We start from the raw sequence: 19,909 nt of genomic DNA on the forward strand, positions 1-19,909 counted from the left end.
TCTCCGATCACAACTTTCTTCAACTCATTTTTCATCAACCTAGCCTTCACCCAACAACTTACTCAAAACCAAAAATCGTTTAGGTCATCCTCATTCACTTGGTCACACCAAATGTTAATGCTACCAATTTGAGACAATGAGTTATCAAAATGACCACAAGGTCAACTACAACATGTTCAAACAAAAACTCGATTATTCATCTAGATGAGCCTAAAAACATGATAGAAACTCAAAATAGGTCATCGACAAGAACCAAAAACTACAGAGGCTTACAACGAAGATTGATGGAGTTGTGGTGCACCATGAAATGCATATAAGCTATCGAAATGTTCACAACATAATGAGAAACAATTTGGTACCTAGCTCGAACCATAACTCATCATTTGTGCAATAAGAGAGTCCTTAGAAAAACGATATAAGTCATAGGAACAAACTAGAGATAACATGAACTTTCAATGAAAAGAAGTCCAACTACATTGCTCCATTTTGTCCCTATGACCTACCAAATTGAAGGTCTGGGAGTCAGCTTCAATATTGTACCAATCTCGAACCAGCATGCACCCTACACCGATTATGAACCAGCCCGTAAGCTACCTATGTCGGTCTTTGACTAGTGAAGCTTCCACCAAAGATTGATGGAGCTAGGTTGCACCTCAAGGGACAAGCCACCTATCAAGGTTGATGACTTGAAGATCAACTACATGATGGTACTAGCCTTAGTCTAGAACTCTCCTCGTGTCAACCAATAGACATCTCTCAAGCCGGCTATCACAAGCAAACTTGCTCGAGCTTTAATAGGGAATAATTTGTGCTACGGTGCACCAATTAGAGTGAATGAATTACCAAAATAAAACTTCGGAAGAGACCTTTTTAATTCTCCCAAAATATATTTTTAGGAATCAATCAATCAATAATTGTTAATAATATTGTTCTGTGAGCCATCAATCAATCTGTAACTATTGATTAGTTATTTTCTGAGCGTTTGATACATAGTTTAATAGGTGGATTTTGTGTTTGGATTTTGGCCGAGAACGTCGATTGAAGATTTACCGTCGTGCTTGAGCTCCGGCTCAAAGACGAGGGTCCTAACATAGAATTATAACTCTCCTAATTAGTTAGAATTTGTTAACAAATAATTCCTCAATTCAATCGGCTTATGGAAATTCTCAAAACAAAATATTGATCAATTACATTAAATGTTTTGATTAGGTGATAGCTTATCTATTTGATTCTAATTTTATAATTGTTGGATACCTAATCAACCTAGGTACATATAATGAATGTGTAGAATTTTCCATATGGATTAGAAATCGATATGCTTCATTCTCTAATCGTTCTTTATGCTTCATTCTATAATCGTTCTTTATGGTTGATCGTTCTTGGACGTCACTAACACATTAATTGGCGTTAAGTTTTTATGTGATCTTTAATCCAAGTCATATGTCATTCGTGAATAATTCATACTTCACATAACCAAGAGGAATGTATTAGTGTCATAAGTTATAATTGGAGATCAGCTTTCTCGAGAATTTCTAATCACACTATCGCATCTACAATGTATTGAGTTATTTGTTTAGGCTCCCAACTATGTTATAAAAAGTTCAGAAGAGGAGAAGTCCAAAAGCTCAAAAGTCTAGAGGCCAAAGAGTCCTTTTGTGTTAAATAGGGGCATAGTTGTCTTATTGGAAAAGACTCTTGAACTGTACTCGTTCTGCTATAAAAGCTAGAGAAAATGACATTATCAAATCACATCTCAAAGTCATCTATTATACACTTGTAGAGAGATAGTGAGATCTCTTCTTTCTTCAGTTTTATATCTTCATTTATTTCGTGTTTAAAATTTGATTATAATGAAGCTTCTTTTGGACAAAAAGTCTTGTGGTTTTATTCCTTGATTTAAGAAGGTTTTACATGTTAAATTTTTTGTGTTCTTGTTTTATTTAAAATTCTTTTATGTTTGTTGTTTATCGATCTTAAAGATCCAATCAAGTGAGAATAGTTTATTATCACAGGGGTGATTCTTCATCATTATTCCCATCATAATGGTATCACAGTTTGGTTTTAAGCGTTTTTATTTTGATTGGTTTATGGAGATTAACACAAACAAAATAATTTTGTTCAATGATTCAAACTATCATATTTGGAAGGATAAAATGAAAGATCTTCTATTCATGAAGTCTTTGCATTTACCTATTTTTGGTAATGAGAAATTCACCTCCAAATCTGATGAGGAATAAGTTTTTGAGCATTAACAGGTATGTGATTTCATTTGTCAATTTGTTGAATAAAATGTTTATAACCACATACAGCATGAGACAAATGCATCTTCTTTGTGGAGTAAGTTTGAGAATTTGTATGCTTCAAAGACAAGAAGTAACAAATTATTTTTGCTCCAAAAGATTATTCATTTGAGATATAGTGATAGTGCTTCTATGGCTGATCATTTGAATGAGTTTTAGGGTGTTCTTGATTAGTTGTCAAATATGGGAATAAACTTCGAAGATGATGTTCATGAGCTTTGGTTATTGACTATTTTGCCTGATTCATGGGAGAATTTTAAAGTTTCTCTTTGTAACTCTGTTTATAATGGTACAATATCATTGAAGATGACCAAAAGGGTGTCTTAAATAAATAGTTAAGATGAAAATCTCAAGGTTCATCATCACAGTCAAATATGTTTATTGCTGAAAACCAGGGAGGACATGATAGTAGATGTGAGAAAGATAAGTTGAGACATAAGAGTCAAAACAAATCTCAGTCAAAATACAAAATGTTACCATTGTGGTAAAAGTGGACACATGAAAAATAATTGTTACAAGCTCATAAATGAAGCGAACAGATCTAAGAAAAAGAAAGATGATTGTGAAGATCGTGTGTTAGCAACTACCTATGATCTCTTCACTATTCACGACGTGAATACAATTAACCTTGTATGCGATGAGTCAACTTGAGTGTTTGACACAGGAGCTGTCATACATGTTACGCCAAAGATATATTACTTTAAATCTTATACTTCTGGTAATTTTGGAGTATCCAATATGGGTAATAATGACGTAAGTAATGTTATTAGTATTGGCAATGTTTGCCTAGAATCTAGCAATGGGTTGAAGTTGCTGCTTAAAGATGTTCGACATGCTCCAGACATTAGGTTGAATTCGATTTCAACTGGAAAGCTTGATGATGATGGTTTCTTAAACTCTTTTGGTTCTGGAAATGGAAACTTTCGAAAGGTAACATCATTGTAGCTTGAATGGATAAGTTTTCAATTTTATATTTAATGCAATTTTTGATAAATAAAGATAATGTGAATGTTGTACGAAGTAAAGAAGTTTTCAAGTTATGACATCGGAGACTTGGTCATATTAGTGAAAAGGGGTTGTGTGTACTGGTTAAAAAATGATATTTCGAGTTTGAGTGAGATAGATTTGGATAATTGTTCTCATTGTCTTATGAGAAAGCAAACTTGAGTATCGTTAGAGCATAATCCTCCTTAAAGAATGTATTTTGATTAGGACGTGACGATAATCATAATTGAATTGAATATGTTTATTTCTCTTTATTCTCTCCATTAATAATTTGAGTAATAATATAGAGCATGAATTTTGCATCAATGAATGGTGTCGAGAATAATGTGACAACATTTGATATAACTTAAAATCTAAAGAGAATTTTTTATTTTTGAAGTTCAATCACATGTTGACACATTATTTTCGACATCATCCATGACACCAAATTCATGCTTTCTATCATTACTCTAATAATTTATCTATCTTCTCTTCATTAACAATTTTTCTCTCTTTACCTATTAATTTGTAAATAGCTCAAATGTGATTTGAAGCTCCAACTTAGGTCACTAAATGGGGTCGAACTATCAAAATGTTACTCAATTGAGGTTTTTTCCAAAAATGAAAAAACATGTGTTATCTTATTTTAACGTATGATTTTTTTTAATTAATTTTTTACGTTTTTAAATGAAATGATATTTAAAAACGTATTTTTTAAAATTGAATATTGTTTTCGAGATTAGCGCATTCTAATTTGTTAAGGTCGGTTTTGGTGATTACAAAAATGTGTAATCTAAAAAAAAGGCTTGAGAAATTTTGAATAGAAGTAATTTTATATTTATTTTTTAATAATTTCATAACGACATAACATTGTGTATTGTCTACCAATTTAGACATATTTATATTTTAAATTGTATATGATTTGAATTTTAAAATGTGTAATTTGGGAAAATATATTAAAAATTGAAAAAAAATTAATATTTTATTTGTATAAATGTAATCAATTAATTAAGAAAAAAACTATTAATTATGTTAAAATAAAAAGACATGTACAATTGAGTTATTTATAAATATATATTTATACATTTTTGTTAGCTAATTTATTTATTTATTAATATAAAATTTAGAGTAATAGCGAGAATGAATAAATCAAATAACAAAAATATATAAATATATTTTTTTAAATATATATTATATTTTGAAAGTAATAACCAGAAGAATTAATAAATAAAATAATAATATATATATTTATTATAAATAAAAAATAATATGTTATTGAAAAAATTGTAAAAGAAGTCAATGACAAATGTTAAAAAAAAATGTTTGATTTATTATGTTTTAGTTAATTATATTAGTATTAAATTATATTATTTTTACTATTTTGTTTCTAGTTTGTGATAGATACAAGTTTGAAATGTAATGGGTTTAATATGAAAACTCATGTAAAACTAATATTAATAATAAAAAAGGACAATTTGATATTATATTATGTTTGTTTGATTTTGTTTAATGTTTAAATATACAGTTTTGAATAAAATTTGAATATATATGTTTTTTAGTAGGTATATTTCATTCCTACTCTCTAATTGAATTGTACAATTTGGTAGTGCTAGTAGGAATTCCTCTTCTCTGGTCGAGACCTGAAACCCTCTATCCTCTTACTTCGTTATCGAACTCAATTACAATTTATTGACATAATATAATAATTAATTAGTAAATATTTTTAATCACTATTTATTTTAATTTGAATAATTTTTATTATAAAAAATAATTTATAAATGGGAGAAAATAAATTATTAAGCACAATAGAAAATAAAGTATTAAAAAATTATATATTTTTTTCACTTTATATATATATATATATATATATATATATATATATATATATATATTAAATTAAATTTAAAAAAATGCATATATTCTTTTAAAATTATATATATATATATAAATAACAAACTTAATATATATATATATATAATAATAATTTTATATATATATTAAAATAATCTTTTTTAATAAAGTATTAAAGAAAGAGAATTAATTTTTTTTATATAATAATAAAAAATTAAAGAAAGAGAAATAATAAAATACTTTTATGAATATGAAGAGATAGAAAGAAAGAATGTACTGACTATTCACTTTTATTAAATGAAATAGTGTCTTATTAGAAATACTTTATAATAATAAAAAAGTAATAATAACTAAAATATATTAAGATATAAAATAAAAACAAATATTTATCTCAATATTATGTCTTTAGTCTTCTTATAATTACAAATGTGTGATGTTTTGAGTTATATTTGGATAACAAGATAAAATCTTCAAATTTATATATTTCTAATAAATAATAAAGTATTAAAAAATTATATATTTTTTTACTTTATATATATATTAAATTAAATTTAAAAAATGCATATATTCTTTTAAAATTGTATATATATAAATAACAAACTTAATATATATATATATAATAATAATTATATATAGATATTAAAATAATTTTTTTTAATAAAGTATTAAAGAAAGAGAATTAATTTTTTTTATATAATAATAAAAAATTAAAGAAAGATAAATAATAAAATACTTTTATGAATATGAAGAGATAGAAAGAAAGAATGGACTGACTATTCACTTTTATCAAATGAAATAGTGTCTTATTAGAAATACTTTATAATAATAAAAAAAATAATAATAACTAAAATATATTAAGATATAAAATAAAAACAAATATTTATCTCAATGTTATGTCTTTAGTCTTTTTATAATTACAAATGTGTGATGTTTTGAGTTATATTTGGATAATAAGATAAAATCTTTAAATTTATATATTTCTAATAAAAAATAAAGTATTAAAAAATTATATATTTTTTTCAGTTTATATATATATATATATATATTAAAAAAAATTTAAAAATGCATATATTCTTTTAAAATTATATATATATATATAAATAACAAACTTAATATATATATATATATAATAATAATTATATATATATATATATTAAAATAAATTTTTTTAATAAAGTATTAAAGAAAGTGAATTAATTTTTTTTATATAATAATAAAAAATTAAAGAAAGAGAAATAATAAAATACTTTTATGAATATGAAGAGATAGAAAGAAAGAATGTACTTACTATTCACTTTTATTAAATGAAATAGTGTCTTATTAGAAATACTTTATAATAATAAAAAAGTAATAATAACTAAAATATATTAAGATATAAAATAAAAACAAATATTTATCTCAATATTATGTCTTTAGTCTTTTTATAATTACAAATGTGTGATGTTTTGACTTTTTAAAAAATCTTCAAATTTACCTAAAATCATTGCAATATACGAGTACAATGTATTTTTCCCCACTGAAAAAGTAAGTGTGTTTTAAAAGAAATAATTCAAGAAAAAACTAAAATTGATTTAATATTACGCTTTAATTTTAAAAGGAACATGCTAACCTAAAAATAAACTCAGGTCACAAGAAAAATGGAAACAAAATATGATTGGATATGTTCTACATCTTCCATCATCAAGGTTAGTTAAATACCGACAAACCCCAAAATTTTTGGTTCAGACTAAGTTCAAATATTTTGGATCCAAACCTAGATTAGCAATTCAAATGTTACTACAATACATTAACAAAACCTGTAAACACATAATATATATCTACTACAAAACAAATACCTAAATTATATAATGAATAATGTGATCATACAACTCAATGTTAACCAAAAACTCAGCACCCATTTTTTAATTTGTTTCATGAGACAATTGAAATATATGAAAGTTCCCAAATAACATCAACCTAAAAAAAGCACACCAAAAAAAACACTAACCAAGAAGGCAACAAGTTCAATAGAGAGTAAACACATCAGTAAACACGTCAGCATCCCGTTACAAATAAAGAAAATCTCGAGTATTAAATGAAATTATCCTCCAGATGTAACGAATATTGGCCCTAGCACATATATATAGCTTTGAAGATTCAGGGGCCTTGAAAGCTTTTATTCCATCAGACTGGAAGTGATGCCATTTGGTCAATAGTCTCTTCCTTTATAAGGCATTTCCTGTAATAAACACAAATGTGGGTTATTTTAAACATAGATCAACTCATCAATTAAAAATATCAAAATACCCTTTTACATACATTCTTTAAACATTTAAAAATATCCATTATTAAGCATATTTTCATTTGACCCAAATAATTCATATCAAACAAGCCCTAAAGATCTATTGATGAATTGACAAGGATCTAGGTCTATTTTTGGTTTTTGCTTTAGAGAGAACTACTTTTGAATTCTTACCTTGAAGATTACACCCTATTTCACAAATTAAGTAGTGATCATATCTTATGAACCCTATTTCACAAATTAAGTAGTGATCATATCTTATGAACCGGGAGAATCTACATTTATATGTTTACCAAAATACAAAATGATCTAGAAAATCATTTGGATTATCATCCAAAATATAATTTTCATGCCAAAGGAAGCCAAAAATCACACAATAATTCAGATCATCCTCTAAAAAGTATTATGTATTATAAAATCAAGTAAAAAGATAAAACTAAGATCCTATCATAATGTAAAAAGTAATTTGGATCATGATACATAAAACAAACTTATCCCAAACGAAAAAAAAATCATTTTCAAATTTAGTTTTGGCAATTTTCTAATGAGATTGTGACAAAATACCAGTTTCAAAACATGCTAAATGGACTTCATTTGGAAACACAGTTCTTGTCATTTTAAAGTCCTAATTGGTCAAGAAAGTGTTTCCAGATGGGCCAATGATTCAGAAATTCATTTTCTTGCCCGGATATGAATCCAGAAACAAAAGTGTTTCCAGTTCCAAATAGGTCCATTATTTATATCCATGAGCAGTTTAGTTCTTATATCTCTTTACTAAGTTAATCAATGGCTTCTATTGCCATTTTGGAGAGGGCAACTCATTGGTATATCAGAGCAGTGCGACAGAATCAACAAGGGGCTCAATCAGCATGAGAAGAGCATGTTAAGAGAGGGCAAACTCTCAAGCACTCAAAATGCCTAATTTTCTAATGTGTAAATCATTAGAAGAAAAGAAACTAAATAAAGCAAAGTTGCAAATACGTACAGGAGTATAAGCTGCTGGCATGTATACAAATGGCCGTGGACCAACAACCATCTGCTGCCCATACTGCAAAAAGATAATGTGATATTAGGAATGGAAGTTTCACAATTAAAGTGATGGTCAATAGCAGAGAAAATTAGGATGTATACTTGGGGCCCACTTGGGTGATAATATCCCTGTGGTGACTGCATAGGTGCAACCGGCGGATTAAAAACCACAGGTTGGTGCGCAAATGAATGTCCAATCTGTTTAAATAAAACTCATAAGTGAGCAGAAGCAAAGGAAACCTTGGGTGAAAATGATTTTAGGATAATTACTAACAATTCTGATAATGGATATAAGAAAATAATATGTTGGGTCAACAAGATACAGCATAAAAACTGGGGAGCTATAATAAAATACTTACTCCAATGCCAACCGGCATAGCAGGCATGTGCCCAACACCAGCTACATTATTTGGGAAATAAAACGGACCCTCAGGCACAGGAGAAGCCGGTCTTATGGGTGCTTGAGAAGGAATGAAGCTCCTCGCATTGGGGTTGAACTTAAATTCCTGATAATAGAGGGAGAACAAATGCAAGATTAGCAACTGATTCAGATAAAAGGCAAATATGGCCTCATCCGGAAGCACGTTTTCGGTCAAATATCTCACAAGGATGTGGATCAAAATCACATTTGAAAATATAACTTAGGCTTTGTTTGATGAAGGGTTATTTGTATATTAAATCTAAATAACCCCTTATCCCATCATTAATCAGATCGTTCAATTCAACAACCAAAATATTAAACTATCCTTACTTTGTTATAACATTTTAAATATAAAATACAAATGATATTTTAGTCATTTAACCCGCATAATCCCAAATAGTCCACTTTTTCAACAAACAAAGTTTTTAAAAAACTAATAATTTCATAAAAAAAAACTACATCAAACATGCGTTTAGTCATACACAGATTTAGAAATTTATAGGTTTTCAAAGTCACATATATGTCTATGTTGGCATACTACTTGTCATCATTAACTATCTACTCTTTATTGATAACAAAGACATGTAATTTAGCATTCCGCACCTTGGCATGAGGGTTCAAGGTTGATTTTTCTGACGACAATGTACCCGTTGATGAGCTTGGCGATAAACCTGCACCTACAGAAGAAGCTGAGGCACCACCACCAGATTGAGGTGCAGGTGATGTTGAACTAGCAGGATGAGTCACTAGGCTTTTCACAGATGCATCCTCTGCCAGTTCACTAGAGTGAGCATTTTCTAGACTCTTAGATGGTCCATGAGATGTAGGGGCATATGCAGTGGCACTTGCAGATAATCCCGCTTTCTCTATCCCGTCCTTCTTTTCCGTTGGAGATGACAGCAAACCTGCGTGAAGAAAAGGTTTAGTAAAAATGTAACATATCCAAGGAAATAGCTGAAACATACAGGAATACTAAAGATAGAGAGTTTTTGTGCACTATTTCAGCTTCAAATGAAAAGATGGAGTCATTGAGATAATCTAGGTGTATTTTAAGCTATAAATTCTTGTAAAGTCCAGTAAAACAATATTTTGAAAAAAAAGGAGACTTATTATTCATCTTTTTAAGAAAATTTCTACATTTATGTGATTCAATAATCATATAGAACTTGAGATACACCAAAGGGAAGTAAAAGACAGGTCCTCTTCCAATGTTCTTTTTAATCTATATGAATTTCATACAGATTTGGTATAATCATAATGACATGCCTAATTATTTACCAAGGGTTTCAGCCATGGAGATCAGAACTTGGAAGAAGAGCAATAGAAGAATATTTGGAACATCTATTTAGGACTAACGACATCTCAATCTTATAATACCAAATCTCAACCAGGGAACATAACTTTTATGCAGTCAAATTATTGAAATAATTTTGACAATTTTCAAGAAATGTGAAAATGTAACTGACATGTCATTCAAACAAAGTGTGGAGAAAATGGGTGTCAGTAGGATCATGATCTTTGTAGGACAATATGTCATGTCTCCAGAAACTACATATCGTATTATTCTTGTTCAGGTAACGTCATTCCTCTGATTATCAGGATAAAATGCAATTTATATGAGTGGTTTTAACATGTTGTAGCATGATTAAAGAATGCACCTCATAGGTATTATTTTGGTTAATCCAAAAGTCCCTGTTCTATTTTCTTTTAATTTCTTGCCAAATTTATTCCCAGTTTTTGGGCCTATGTTTAGTGATTAGATATCTCATTTTGTTTGCCCCTTCCATTAAATTGTTACTTTAACATGTGTGTATACCCTTATTTATATCCCATAAAGGTCAAATGAGTATCCACAAAATACAGGTAAGGTTAGTAGACTCACCCTCCTTTTTGGAAACGTGTCCTTCAATTGGCTGTGTACAAGGGCATAAGATAATTAGATAAACAAGCATGATAGTTACAAAATATAAGAAATCGACAAATGAGCGGTCAAAGCTTCATTTTACCATTGATTTGTTGTCAAAATCTTTAACTTTAGTAATTTCTTCAAGCCGGTCACTTCGCTGATTCTCTCCCGCCCTAATACAAAGACCAAAAATCTATGAAAATGTATGTGCTGACAATAAGCTTTCTTTTTCTGCTATCAGCTACAGAGGAACAATATAAATTAACATAAGAAAAAGAACAAGTCAGTATCAAAAACCTGTTATCATCGTCTGAGGCAGAACACCTTTTGAGGGACTCAAATGACATAGATCCGGTAGGTTCACTTGAACCGAATTGATATGCATCTCTAAAAGAACTTGACGATGGAGTATGTGCTTCTTTCTGTATGATGAAAATAATAGTTAAGGGTGAACATTTAAGATTAGAATAACTTCAGGAGAATTACATCAGAAAGGAAGTATTAGATACTTATATATGAAGCAACTATTGACCAGTTAATAAGAGACATAAATATTCTTTGACATTCCATTTGCAACAGGGTCTATATTTTGGGAACATAAAAACTACTATTAGATACCATTTCAACCAGCAAGCAAGGTAATCTATTATTGTTATTATTTACAATTATCACCTACCCTAATAATATATATCAACATGTATCTGAATCCAACTACTTATTCATGTGGTCTATTATTTGCACACACTTTTGTTCTTCCCAATAATACTTATTTTGCATATGCAAACACATGTGCATAACCTCTAATACCATCACACAGGGAGATGAGCACTAGGACCAAGTATATACCAAGGGGAAAGTAACATTCAAATGCGAAATTCATTCTAAGCAGACAGTATAGGTAATGATTGCCTAAAAATGCCTGCAACAACAACCCAATGAGAAATATTGTCAAGGGAATACCGTAAATGAAGATTGTGATAATATTTTAGCTTCTCCATCATTCTTTGCCCGGGTGAAGTCAAAAGAAGAACTGTTAAAATCTTCCTCCTCTGCATACCCGCTATCATCAACACCTCTGTATACAGACGAGTATCTAGTCTCCTCATCAATTCCAAACTTTTCATAAAGGAATTTTCCTCGCTCCTTTATCATAGAACACATGATGCAAGAAAGGTTAGCAAACACCCATGTATGAGGATGAAGAAAAGGACTTGAGATTACCTCAGCCAGATGTAGATCCTGGGTGTCCTCACCCTCTATTTCTCTTGCTATTCTTGAAGCTTCCCGCTCCAAATCTTTCATCAATGGACCTTTCTCAAGCTTGGTTGTATAAAGGTCCTCATCATAAGTGCTTTTTACCCCAAACAAAGTTTTATTTGCTTCAAATTGATCCCAGCCCCTGAAAAGAGAATCAAACAAGTTAGTCATCAGAAATAGAAGATAAGAAATTGGATAGCTTAGAAAGGACATTTATCATAATTTGTCTATAGTAGTCAACCAAACATTATCACCATCCATATAATTTGAAAAAATTAAGTCTCAAAACACTAATGTACACAGACTTGGTTCCACATACAAGACAATGCCCTAGAATACGGGCTTTGTTGCTTAAAACCTAACCCTTTCTCATCTCACCTTTCTTTGATAATTAGTTTTATTTTATTCTACATCATACATCTCAGATTTCTAAGTTCCCTATAAACTTCAATACCTATCAGTTGCATAAAAGATTGTTAAATATGTCTGACAAAACAGACTAAGGGAAAAGAAATAGGAACAAACAAAATTAAAACTAGGAAAAATGAGGCGTTTTTTAAGTAATCAACATCAGCTACATGGAATTGAAAAGACAAGGGGCAACATAAATCAGTTTTGGACTGAAAAGCAACACTGAAAATTAAATAATTAAATTGCATAGCCAAGAAACAAGCAGCAGCTAAAACTTTAGTGAAATATTCATAGTATAGTTTGATATAGCTCCAAGCTATATTATCCTATATGCTCGCAAGAACTGCCTCTTTTATGGACTAAGAACATGCAAGAAATACTCATTTTCATTTAACAAAGTGCAACTAATAACTTCAATAAGAAAGAAATTTCCATTGTTAAAAGCACTCTAAGGATGAACCATTGATAAAGAAGAGTAATTGCATCATGCTAAGCCCTCAACAAACATAAACTCCTAAGTGTTGTTTGATAAAACTGAAACTTAAGTATTGAAAATAGAATATTAAGAATACAAGTATTGAATAAACTAAATAAATATTATGAAAAAATAACTATAGGTATAGTTTTGTGTATAAATCAATAATTAAGTGTTCAACATTATGTAAGTTGACTCAATTTAAAATTTAGCTCTTATTTTAGTCCTAATTAATGAACTAAGAGGTTTACTAATTCTGTTATCAAACTAGTTTATGAAAAACTAACAAACCTATTCAAATGAAGTGGTACTTCAAGCAATCAAAGTAACCTTAAACATGATGACCCAACTTGTTCCATACTAGGCACATTCTAAGATAAACCAAAGAGGATGTTGTTTACACCAAAAAAAAAACTTTATCAATTCAATGGGCATAACACCTACAAGAAGTTAACTCATTAAATTGCAATTTTCATGAAAATAGAAATAAATAGCTTAATCTCTGATAAATTTCTGATAAGCCTTGTTCACCTCATCATATTCTCCAAGCAGCATGATCCACCAAAAAAAAACATTTCCTAAACACTAAAGAGGTCAAAAGAACATTACAAGCTAGGGAATGAGGCCAAGTTACCAACCTATTCCAAGGAGCATCAAATGTATTTTCCAAATCAACGCAATGTGGAGCATTTTCATCGGGGACCCACCGTTCCAACTCCCTCTCTACTTCAACTTGACGTGATCGTGATATTGACGAATCTATCATGAGGTCATGATGCTTTACTTGTTGAAGATCATCAGTAATACCGTCATTGGTCACAGGCACATCCTGGAACAATCAGAAAAAGCCATTTATTTAGAATGGGTAAAGCAATCATACACATAAATACCAAACAAGCAGTAAACACTAGTTTCAATTCTTAGATTATATACTCCAATCAAGAACTAAGAAATATAATATTAGGAGTCCATCAAATCATATTAGAAAGAAGACTTTGCTTAGTTGTGTTGCGTGAAATTACAAAAATGAAGCATGGAGGAACACCTTTGCAGTGATTTGTACAAGTTCTTTAGCAGAAATTATCAATTGCTTTGAAGGAGCTTTACTAATGGAATCCAGCATTGACTTTATTCCGTGAGGACCAGTTCTTATGGAGCGGGCCATCTTCAAGATAATGCCTGCAAATTATGTGGCAATCATGCAAATGCAACAGTGATTAAAATTTAAGAGGTTAAAAGCCCTATCTTAAGCCAGACTGTTTATCCTTACCAAAGTCTGGTTCAGCATTTGTTGCATGAAATATCCCAGAAAAGATGGAACCATCTTTCACTTGGACTTCCACATTATGTCCAATAAGACATGCTGTTATGAAAAGAAGACGCTCGTGTATAGGACTTTCAGCTCCTGTGCTTCTATTGCCAGCATGTAAATCTGCACTAACTGATTTTAAAAACTGTATGATGAATTAAGAACTCGTTTGATGTGTGATTATTTTGGTTATTTGAAGGTTATGAAATCAAAACCTAGTTTGATGAAAAGTGAGTTTTTTGGGATTATTTGGGTTAAATTGCTAAAATGTCTTTTTGTATTTAAAATTTAAATTTTATAAAAAGTAAAGTAAGGGTATTTTGGTATTATTATTTTTTGGGGGAAAGGGTATTTTGGTATTTAGTGGAAGAATCAAGTGATTTAATGGTTAAAATGATAGATGATGTGATAGATCAAAAAAACTCTAAGAGAAAATCTTGAAATTAACCATTCTTACTTGCATTTGTCGACCTATTAGGATTTGACTTTGGTTTATGCTCCATCCTGTTCCCAGCTTCTCCAACTTTTCGACGACCAAGACCATTAGCAGAAGTTCTAGGTGGAACAACTTGTTGCAGGCTCATTATTACACGCAAAGCAATTCGTCTGCAAACAATGAGTTTGGTTTCAGTTGTTAAGGAGCATTTTTGCTACATTAAGCATATATCATGATGATAAATGAAACAAAGGGCATAACCTCTATAAAACTAAAGCTGCGAGGATATTAAATAATAGAAAGACAAGATATGGGGTTCATAACTTTAGACAACATAACCCTTCCCTACCCACACTAGATGCAAATAAAGGTTTACAGTGAATCGTTACCACAAATGTTTCTATTTTCAATATTATATACACCAATTGGTCTCTCAGACAAGACTTAGCTAAGAATCAGTACTTCAACCACTCAAAAGCCTTTGCAGAGTTAAATGTGGGGTGGGTACACACTTTCAGCTCGTCTATGGGCCATTGCTTCATAAATAATGCATGACCAAACTTACTAAAAGGCATAAATACAAATGTGCATACATGTTTTATGTGAATCACTGTCAATTCTAACTCAGCGTGTAGGCTAATCTTATTGTATTAGAAAGAAATAATCGAAAAAGATTTTGGGGACAAAAATTCCATTGGAGGATTTTCATCTCATTCATAGCTTTACATATTAGTCTTCATTTCCTCATTCCAATAGTTACCATAACCAGTAGTATGTCCTCTTCAGTAGATTCCCCAATATTCTCAGCTTATATATATGCAAGAAAAATCTCTATAATAGGAATTCAAAATTTCATATGTTCCATAAACAGTAAAACTGATTCTACACACCACATTTGAACATTATCAATTTTGTCATACAGTTCAGCATAAGAAACCCATCTAGATAGTTTACTAGAAAGAAAATAGCATGATGATCCACAAACTAAAAATCTCTAAGCAGATGATTACAAACAAAGTTTACTATTAGTCTAATCACACCAGCAGTGAATCAAAACTGTTTCTAGAATAGAGAAATTGATAACTGATACAGTCAAAAACAAAAATTCCCAACCTGATATACAAATTAAGGTAAAATTATCTTATGATGATTACCCAATAAAAAAAAATCGATTTTAACAAGTAACCTAGCGTAAAAATTGATGATCTTCAAACAATTTATACTTTTGAACGATCACTTAAATGCTTCATGTTTCAATTGATGAATAGAACTGCATCAATCGCTTAGTTTAAGTTTCAAGAAGCAAAAACCCTAATCATATATCCAATTGCAGATACATCTACAGAAGCAGTAGATATAGTTTTGCTTACCTGAAAAGAAAAAAGACAAGAGAGAGAAAGAGAGAGGAGAGAGAGCGCACCTGATCTACAAATCTATAAGCTCAAACAGGTAGAGAGGATAATCAGAGACGGAGGATAGTCACCCACAGAAAGAAGCAGAATGAAGAAAACGGAACGAAGACGGAGAAGAGTACGGAAGGAAAGAAGGAGAGGGCAAAATACTATGAAGAGGGGATTCCGCGGGGATGTTTTAACCATGGTTAGGTTTGACTCTGCCCCCTTTTCCAGATGTGCATTTTTCCTAATCTAATTTTTTTATTTTTTTATTTCATTTATTAATTCAAATAATTAATATATTTATTTTATTTTATTTTTATTAAATTATAAAAATATATTAAATTATTTGAAATGAAAAAAAATAATGTTTTGATAAAAGTTAACTATATCCGCAAATTCATAACACCGTGTAACAGGATTAACGTCTATCAATGTCGGAAGGTCAAAGAAGTTGGTGACCTAATTAAGTGGGCACAGAATCCTTTGTAAATGGCGATCGTAACTATAACGTAGCGAATTTCTTTATCGGGGGAAGTTATGATCCGCACGAAAAGCGTAACAATCTATGCAACTCCGTGATTTTCGATCTGAATTGTACCTTTATAGATGTGTTTTTTTTGGTTGACTGGTAGTTGACCGGAATGGTATATGTGTCCTTGTTCCGATTCTATCTCCAACATTAATAAACTAAATTAATTATATTGGACAATATATTTATACTTCTTATTTTATGATAATTTTAAGTTTATATTTTTATAATAATATAAAATTATATAATATTAAAAAATGTGTTTATATATAATTTTACAAAATATAATATTTACATCCATAATTAAGCCCAATCCCATACAAACAAAATGAATTCAATATTATAATCTTCTGAAATTGTGTTTAGATCAATGTTAAACAAAATTACTCGGTTTAAAAAAAATAACCATTTTATATGATAATTTGAATTTAAAGTGATTCTAAAGCGATATTTGTTTGGATAATGAAATAATTCACTTCAAATAAAGCCTTCTGGAAAATTTTATATTGTTAAAGATATTTATGGTCTTATTAAAAAATTAATAAAGCTAAAATTACAAGTTTTCTTTATAAAGACTGTTTTATGAATTATTATTTAAATTGTTTTTAGATATTAGTTTAGATTGAGGATATTGTATTGCTTCATTTTATATAAAGTTACTTTTTAATTATTATCTAAATTATAGTATATTTTTTTATTTGATATATCATGATTTAAATTATTTTATAAATCATTGTAATTGTTTATATACATTATTATATATTTTATCATAATATATGATAATAAATGAATCAAATGATTTTTTTTAAGTTGAAATCTGTATTAAAACATTGTTTTTTATCATAAAATATGATAATGGCTCAATTGGGTTTCTTTTTAAGTTAAAATATCAAATATGCATTACAAAGTTGCGCACAATTATTACTTGTCATAAAAAAAGATTTCTTACTATATAAATAATAATAAAGTTAAACAGAATATGGAAAGAAAAGGAATAACGTATAATTAGATGATATGTATAATATTAATTATAAATAAATATTTTATCTTCGCACCAAAAAATCAACTTCTCTCAATATTCGTTTGTAATTATGCAAATTTAAAAACACTTTTAAAATTTTAATTTCAATTTGGATTTGAACACGGAAATGTTAATATATATAATTTTTAAACTTCATTTGTGTTAAGTATTTGATTTAAATATAAATATAAATTATATTTAATAGTTTAGGACATAACTTTATTATTACAAATGATTTGGAAAAAATTTTGAAAGAGACCAGCGCAATCTAATTGGCTGAAAAATAAAAAAAATAAAAATTATCTTATTTATAAATTTATTAATAATTTTTTAAAAATTTGAACTAAAATAAATCTGAAAAGTGCATGTCAAATTTGACGATGAGACATTATTCCATTAAATTCATGACTTTCAACTTCTTAGTCTCTTTGTTTCTTTTTTTTGGTATTTAGATTAGATTGAATATCCAAATAAAATATATTTTGCTGATGCCAACTAATAACATATTATACTTATTATACTTATATGAGATTGAACATTACGGATTTAACTTCTAGATTTTAAACCAAATGCAACTATAATATATATATATATATATATATATATATATATATTATTGGAAAATATTCAAGATTACAAAATAAAATTTAATAGTAAAAATAAAAGATTAATTGATAAAAAAATATACATTTAAATAAATTCAATCATAGAATAAAAAAACATTATAATTACTAATTAGTATTATATAAAAGATAAAAAAATATAAAAAAAAGTTTAATTTTTGAATTATCCAAAACCAACACAAATTATATTAATGAATAAAATGAGTTGATGTTAAATTAGATAAATTTAATTCAAATTGAGTATCAATTGTATATAATGGATTGGATTTCTCTGTTTGTTTATTTAAAAAAAAAAAATTATGATCATAATCTTAACCATACCAATGATTATGATTTAAAAACAATTTTATACAAACAAAAAAATATATTACTTTTATCAATTAGCCATTTTAAAAGTTTCATTTTTCACTTTGATCAAACAAAATTAAAAAAATTATTTGACTTAAGGAGAATTTGTAACATTATAATTTTTTTGTTAATTTTTTTTTGTTAATTAATTTTCACATAGAAATATTTTATCTATATTAATCACAATATTCATAAAAATACTCAAAATCGCTATTATTTTTCAATTAAACTCGGGTCCTGCCAAATTCTTAAATTTTTTAACTAGATTAATGACTTTAATTGTTATAATTGATTGTTTGGCCATATATTTAAGAGGCTAGTGTTTTCGTTTGATCTTCTTTAATTGACTGTTATAACATTGTAGTAACATATTTAAAAAAAAAAAATCTTTATTGAAAAAAAATATAGGCTAACCCATGAAAGGTTGGCTAATTTGATTTTAAAATCATCACTAAACTTGGAATCAAATATTAATTTAATTTAGAAAACATCATTTTCATTATATTCATAACAAAAACTTGAATTCAAGTAAAACTTAGACAATAAAATTGTACTTAGACAAACTTAGACAAAATATTTGTTTGTAAGAAATTAAAAGAAAGGAGAAGGCCTAATCTCAACCAATCAAATAAGACACTCTTTGTAAACACAAAACTCATAAAAAAAATAACATGCTAATTTAGATAGATTTTAAGAGATCAAATGTCACTAAAATGTTATTATTTAAATAATATTTTAAGCATTTTTCATTAAACTGTGTTTGGTTTGTCGAGCTCCAGAGCTGGAATTGGATTTGGTAGATTTTTTTTAACTTACTTCAAAATTAAATTATTTTATAAAATTTTATTTGGGTGTTGATTTAGATGAAATAATATTCTGTAATATATTTTAATTATGCATATATTAACAAATTTAATGTTCGTTTAACTTAACTCCGTGTATTTTTTAACATACGATTGTGAATAAATTTATCTAAATAAGTCTATGTTCCTTCTTTTTTTCCACCAATAGTTATATGATTTGGTTCATCCTCAACCATCAATTAGACTATAATCTTCTATATTTTATTTATTATTTATTCTCAATAGTCAATTAAATCGTTAATGCACGGGTATATTTTTATTATTATTTATTACTAGTATCTAACACGCACTATCCGTTTTTATAATACATTATATAAATGTGTGTCTTAATTTATAAAGTTATACAAATAATTATCTTAGTCAACATACTTATATTTAAAAAATGGTTTCAACATTATTAATGTACAGTTTTTTTAAAAAAAAAGTGAAACTCTTTTTACTAATTAAAAGAAAATTATAAAAAACATT

At 28.3% G+C, this 19,909-nt stretch overlaps 1 protein-coding gene across 2 annotated transcripts; it reads right to left on the reverse strand.

Moving 5' to 3' along the window:
• Positions 1 to 6,949: 6,949 nt before the first annotated feature.
• On the reverse strand, positions 6,950 to 16,238 carry LOC124945493 (polyadenylate-binding protein-interacting protein 3-like). Of its 2 annotated transcripts, none has more exons than XM_047485937.1 (15): positions 16,081 to 16,238; positions 14,682 to 14,830; positions 14,186 to 14,347; positions 13,961 to 14,094; positions 13,554 to 13,744; positions 11,994 to 12,171; positions 11,733 to 11,915; positions 11,070 to 11,194; positions 10,873 to 10,945; positions 10,749 to 10,779; positions 9,470 to 9,771; positions 8,805 to 8,951; positions 8,548 to 8,643; positions 8,402 to 8,464; positions 6,950 to 7,353 (listed from the first exon to the last, which is right to left on the reverse strand). In XM_047485937.1, the coding sequence occupies exons 2-15, from the start codon at positions 14,806 to 14,808 to the stop codon at positions 7,324 to 7,326; spliced, it is 1,842 nt and encodes a 613-aa protein (XP_047341893.1). In that variant the 5' UTR covers positions 14,809 to 14,830; positions 16,081 to 16,238; the 3' UTR covers positions 6,950 to 7,323. The 2 variants fall into 2 exon arrangements, with proteins under 2 accessions (XP_047341893.1, XP_047341892.1); XM_047485936.1 differs by having other exon boundaries at positions 14,186 to 14,356.
• Positions 16,239 to 19,909: the final 3,671 nt, after the last annotated feature.

Source organism: Impatiens glandulifera, chromosome 7 (assembly GCF_907164915.1).
Source record: "Impatiens glandulifera chromosome 7, dImpGla2.1, whole genome shotgun sequence".
In the NCBI taxonomy this organism is placed as follows: Eukaryota; Viridiplantae; Streptophyta; class Magnoliopsida; order Ericales; family Balsaminaceae; genus Impatiens; species Impatiens glandulifera.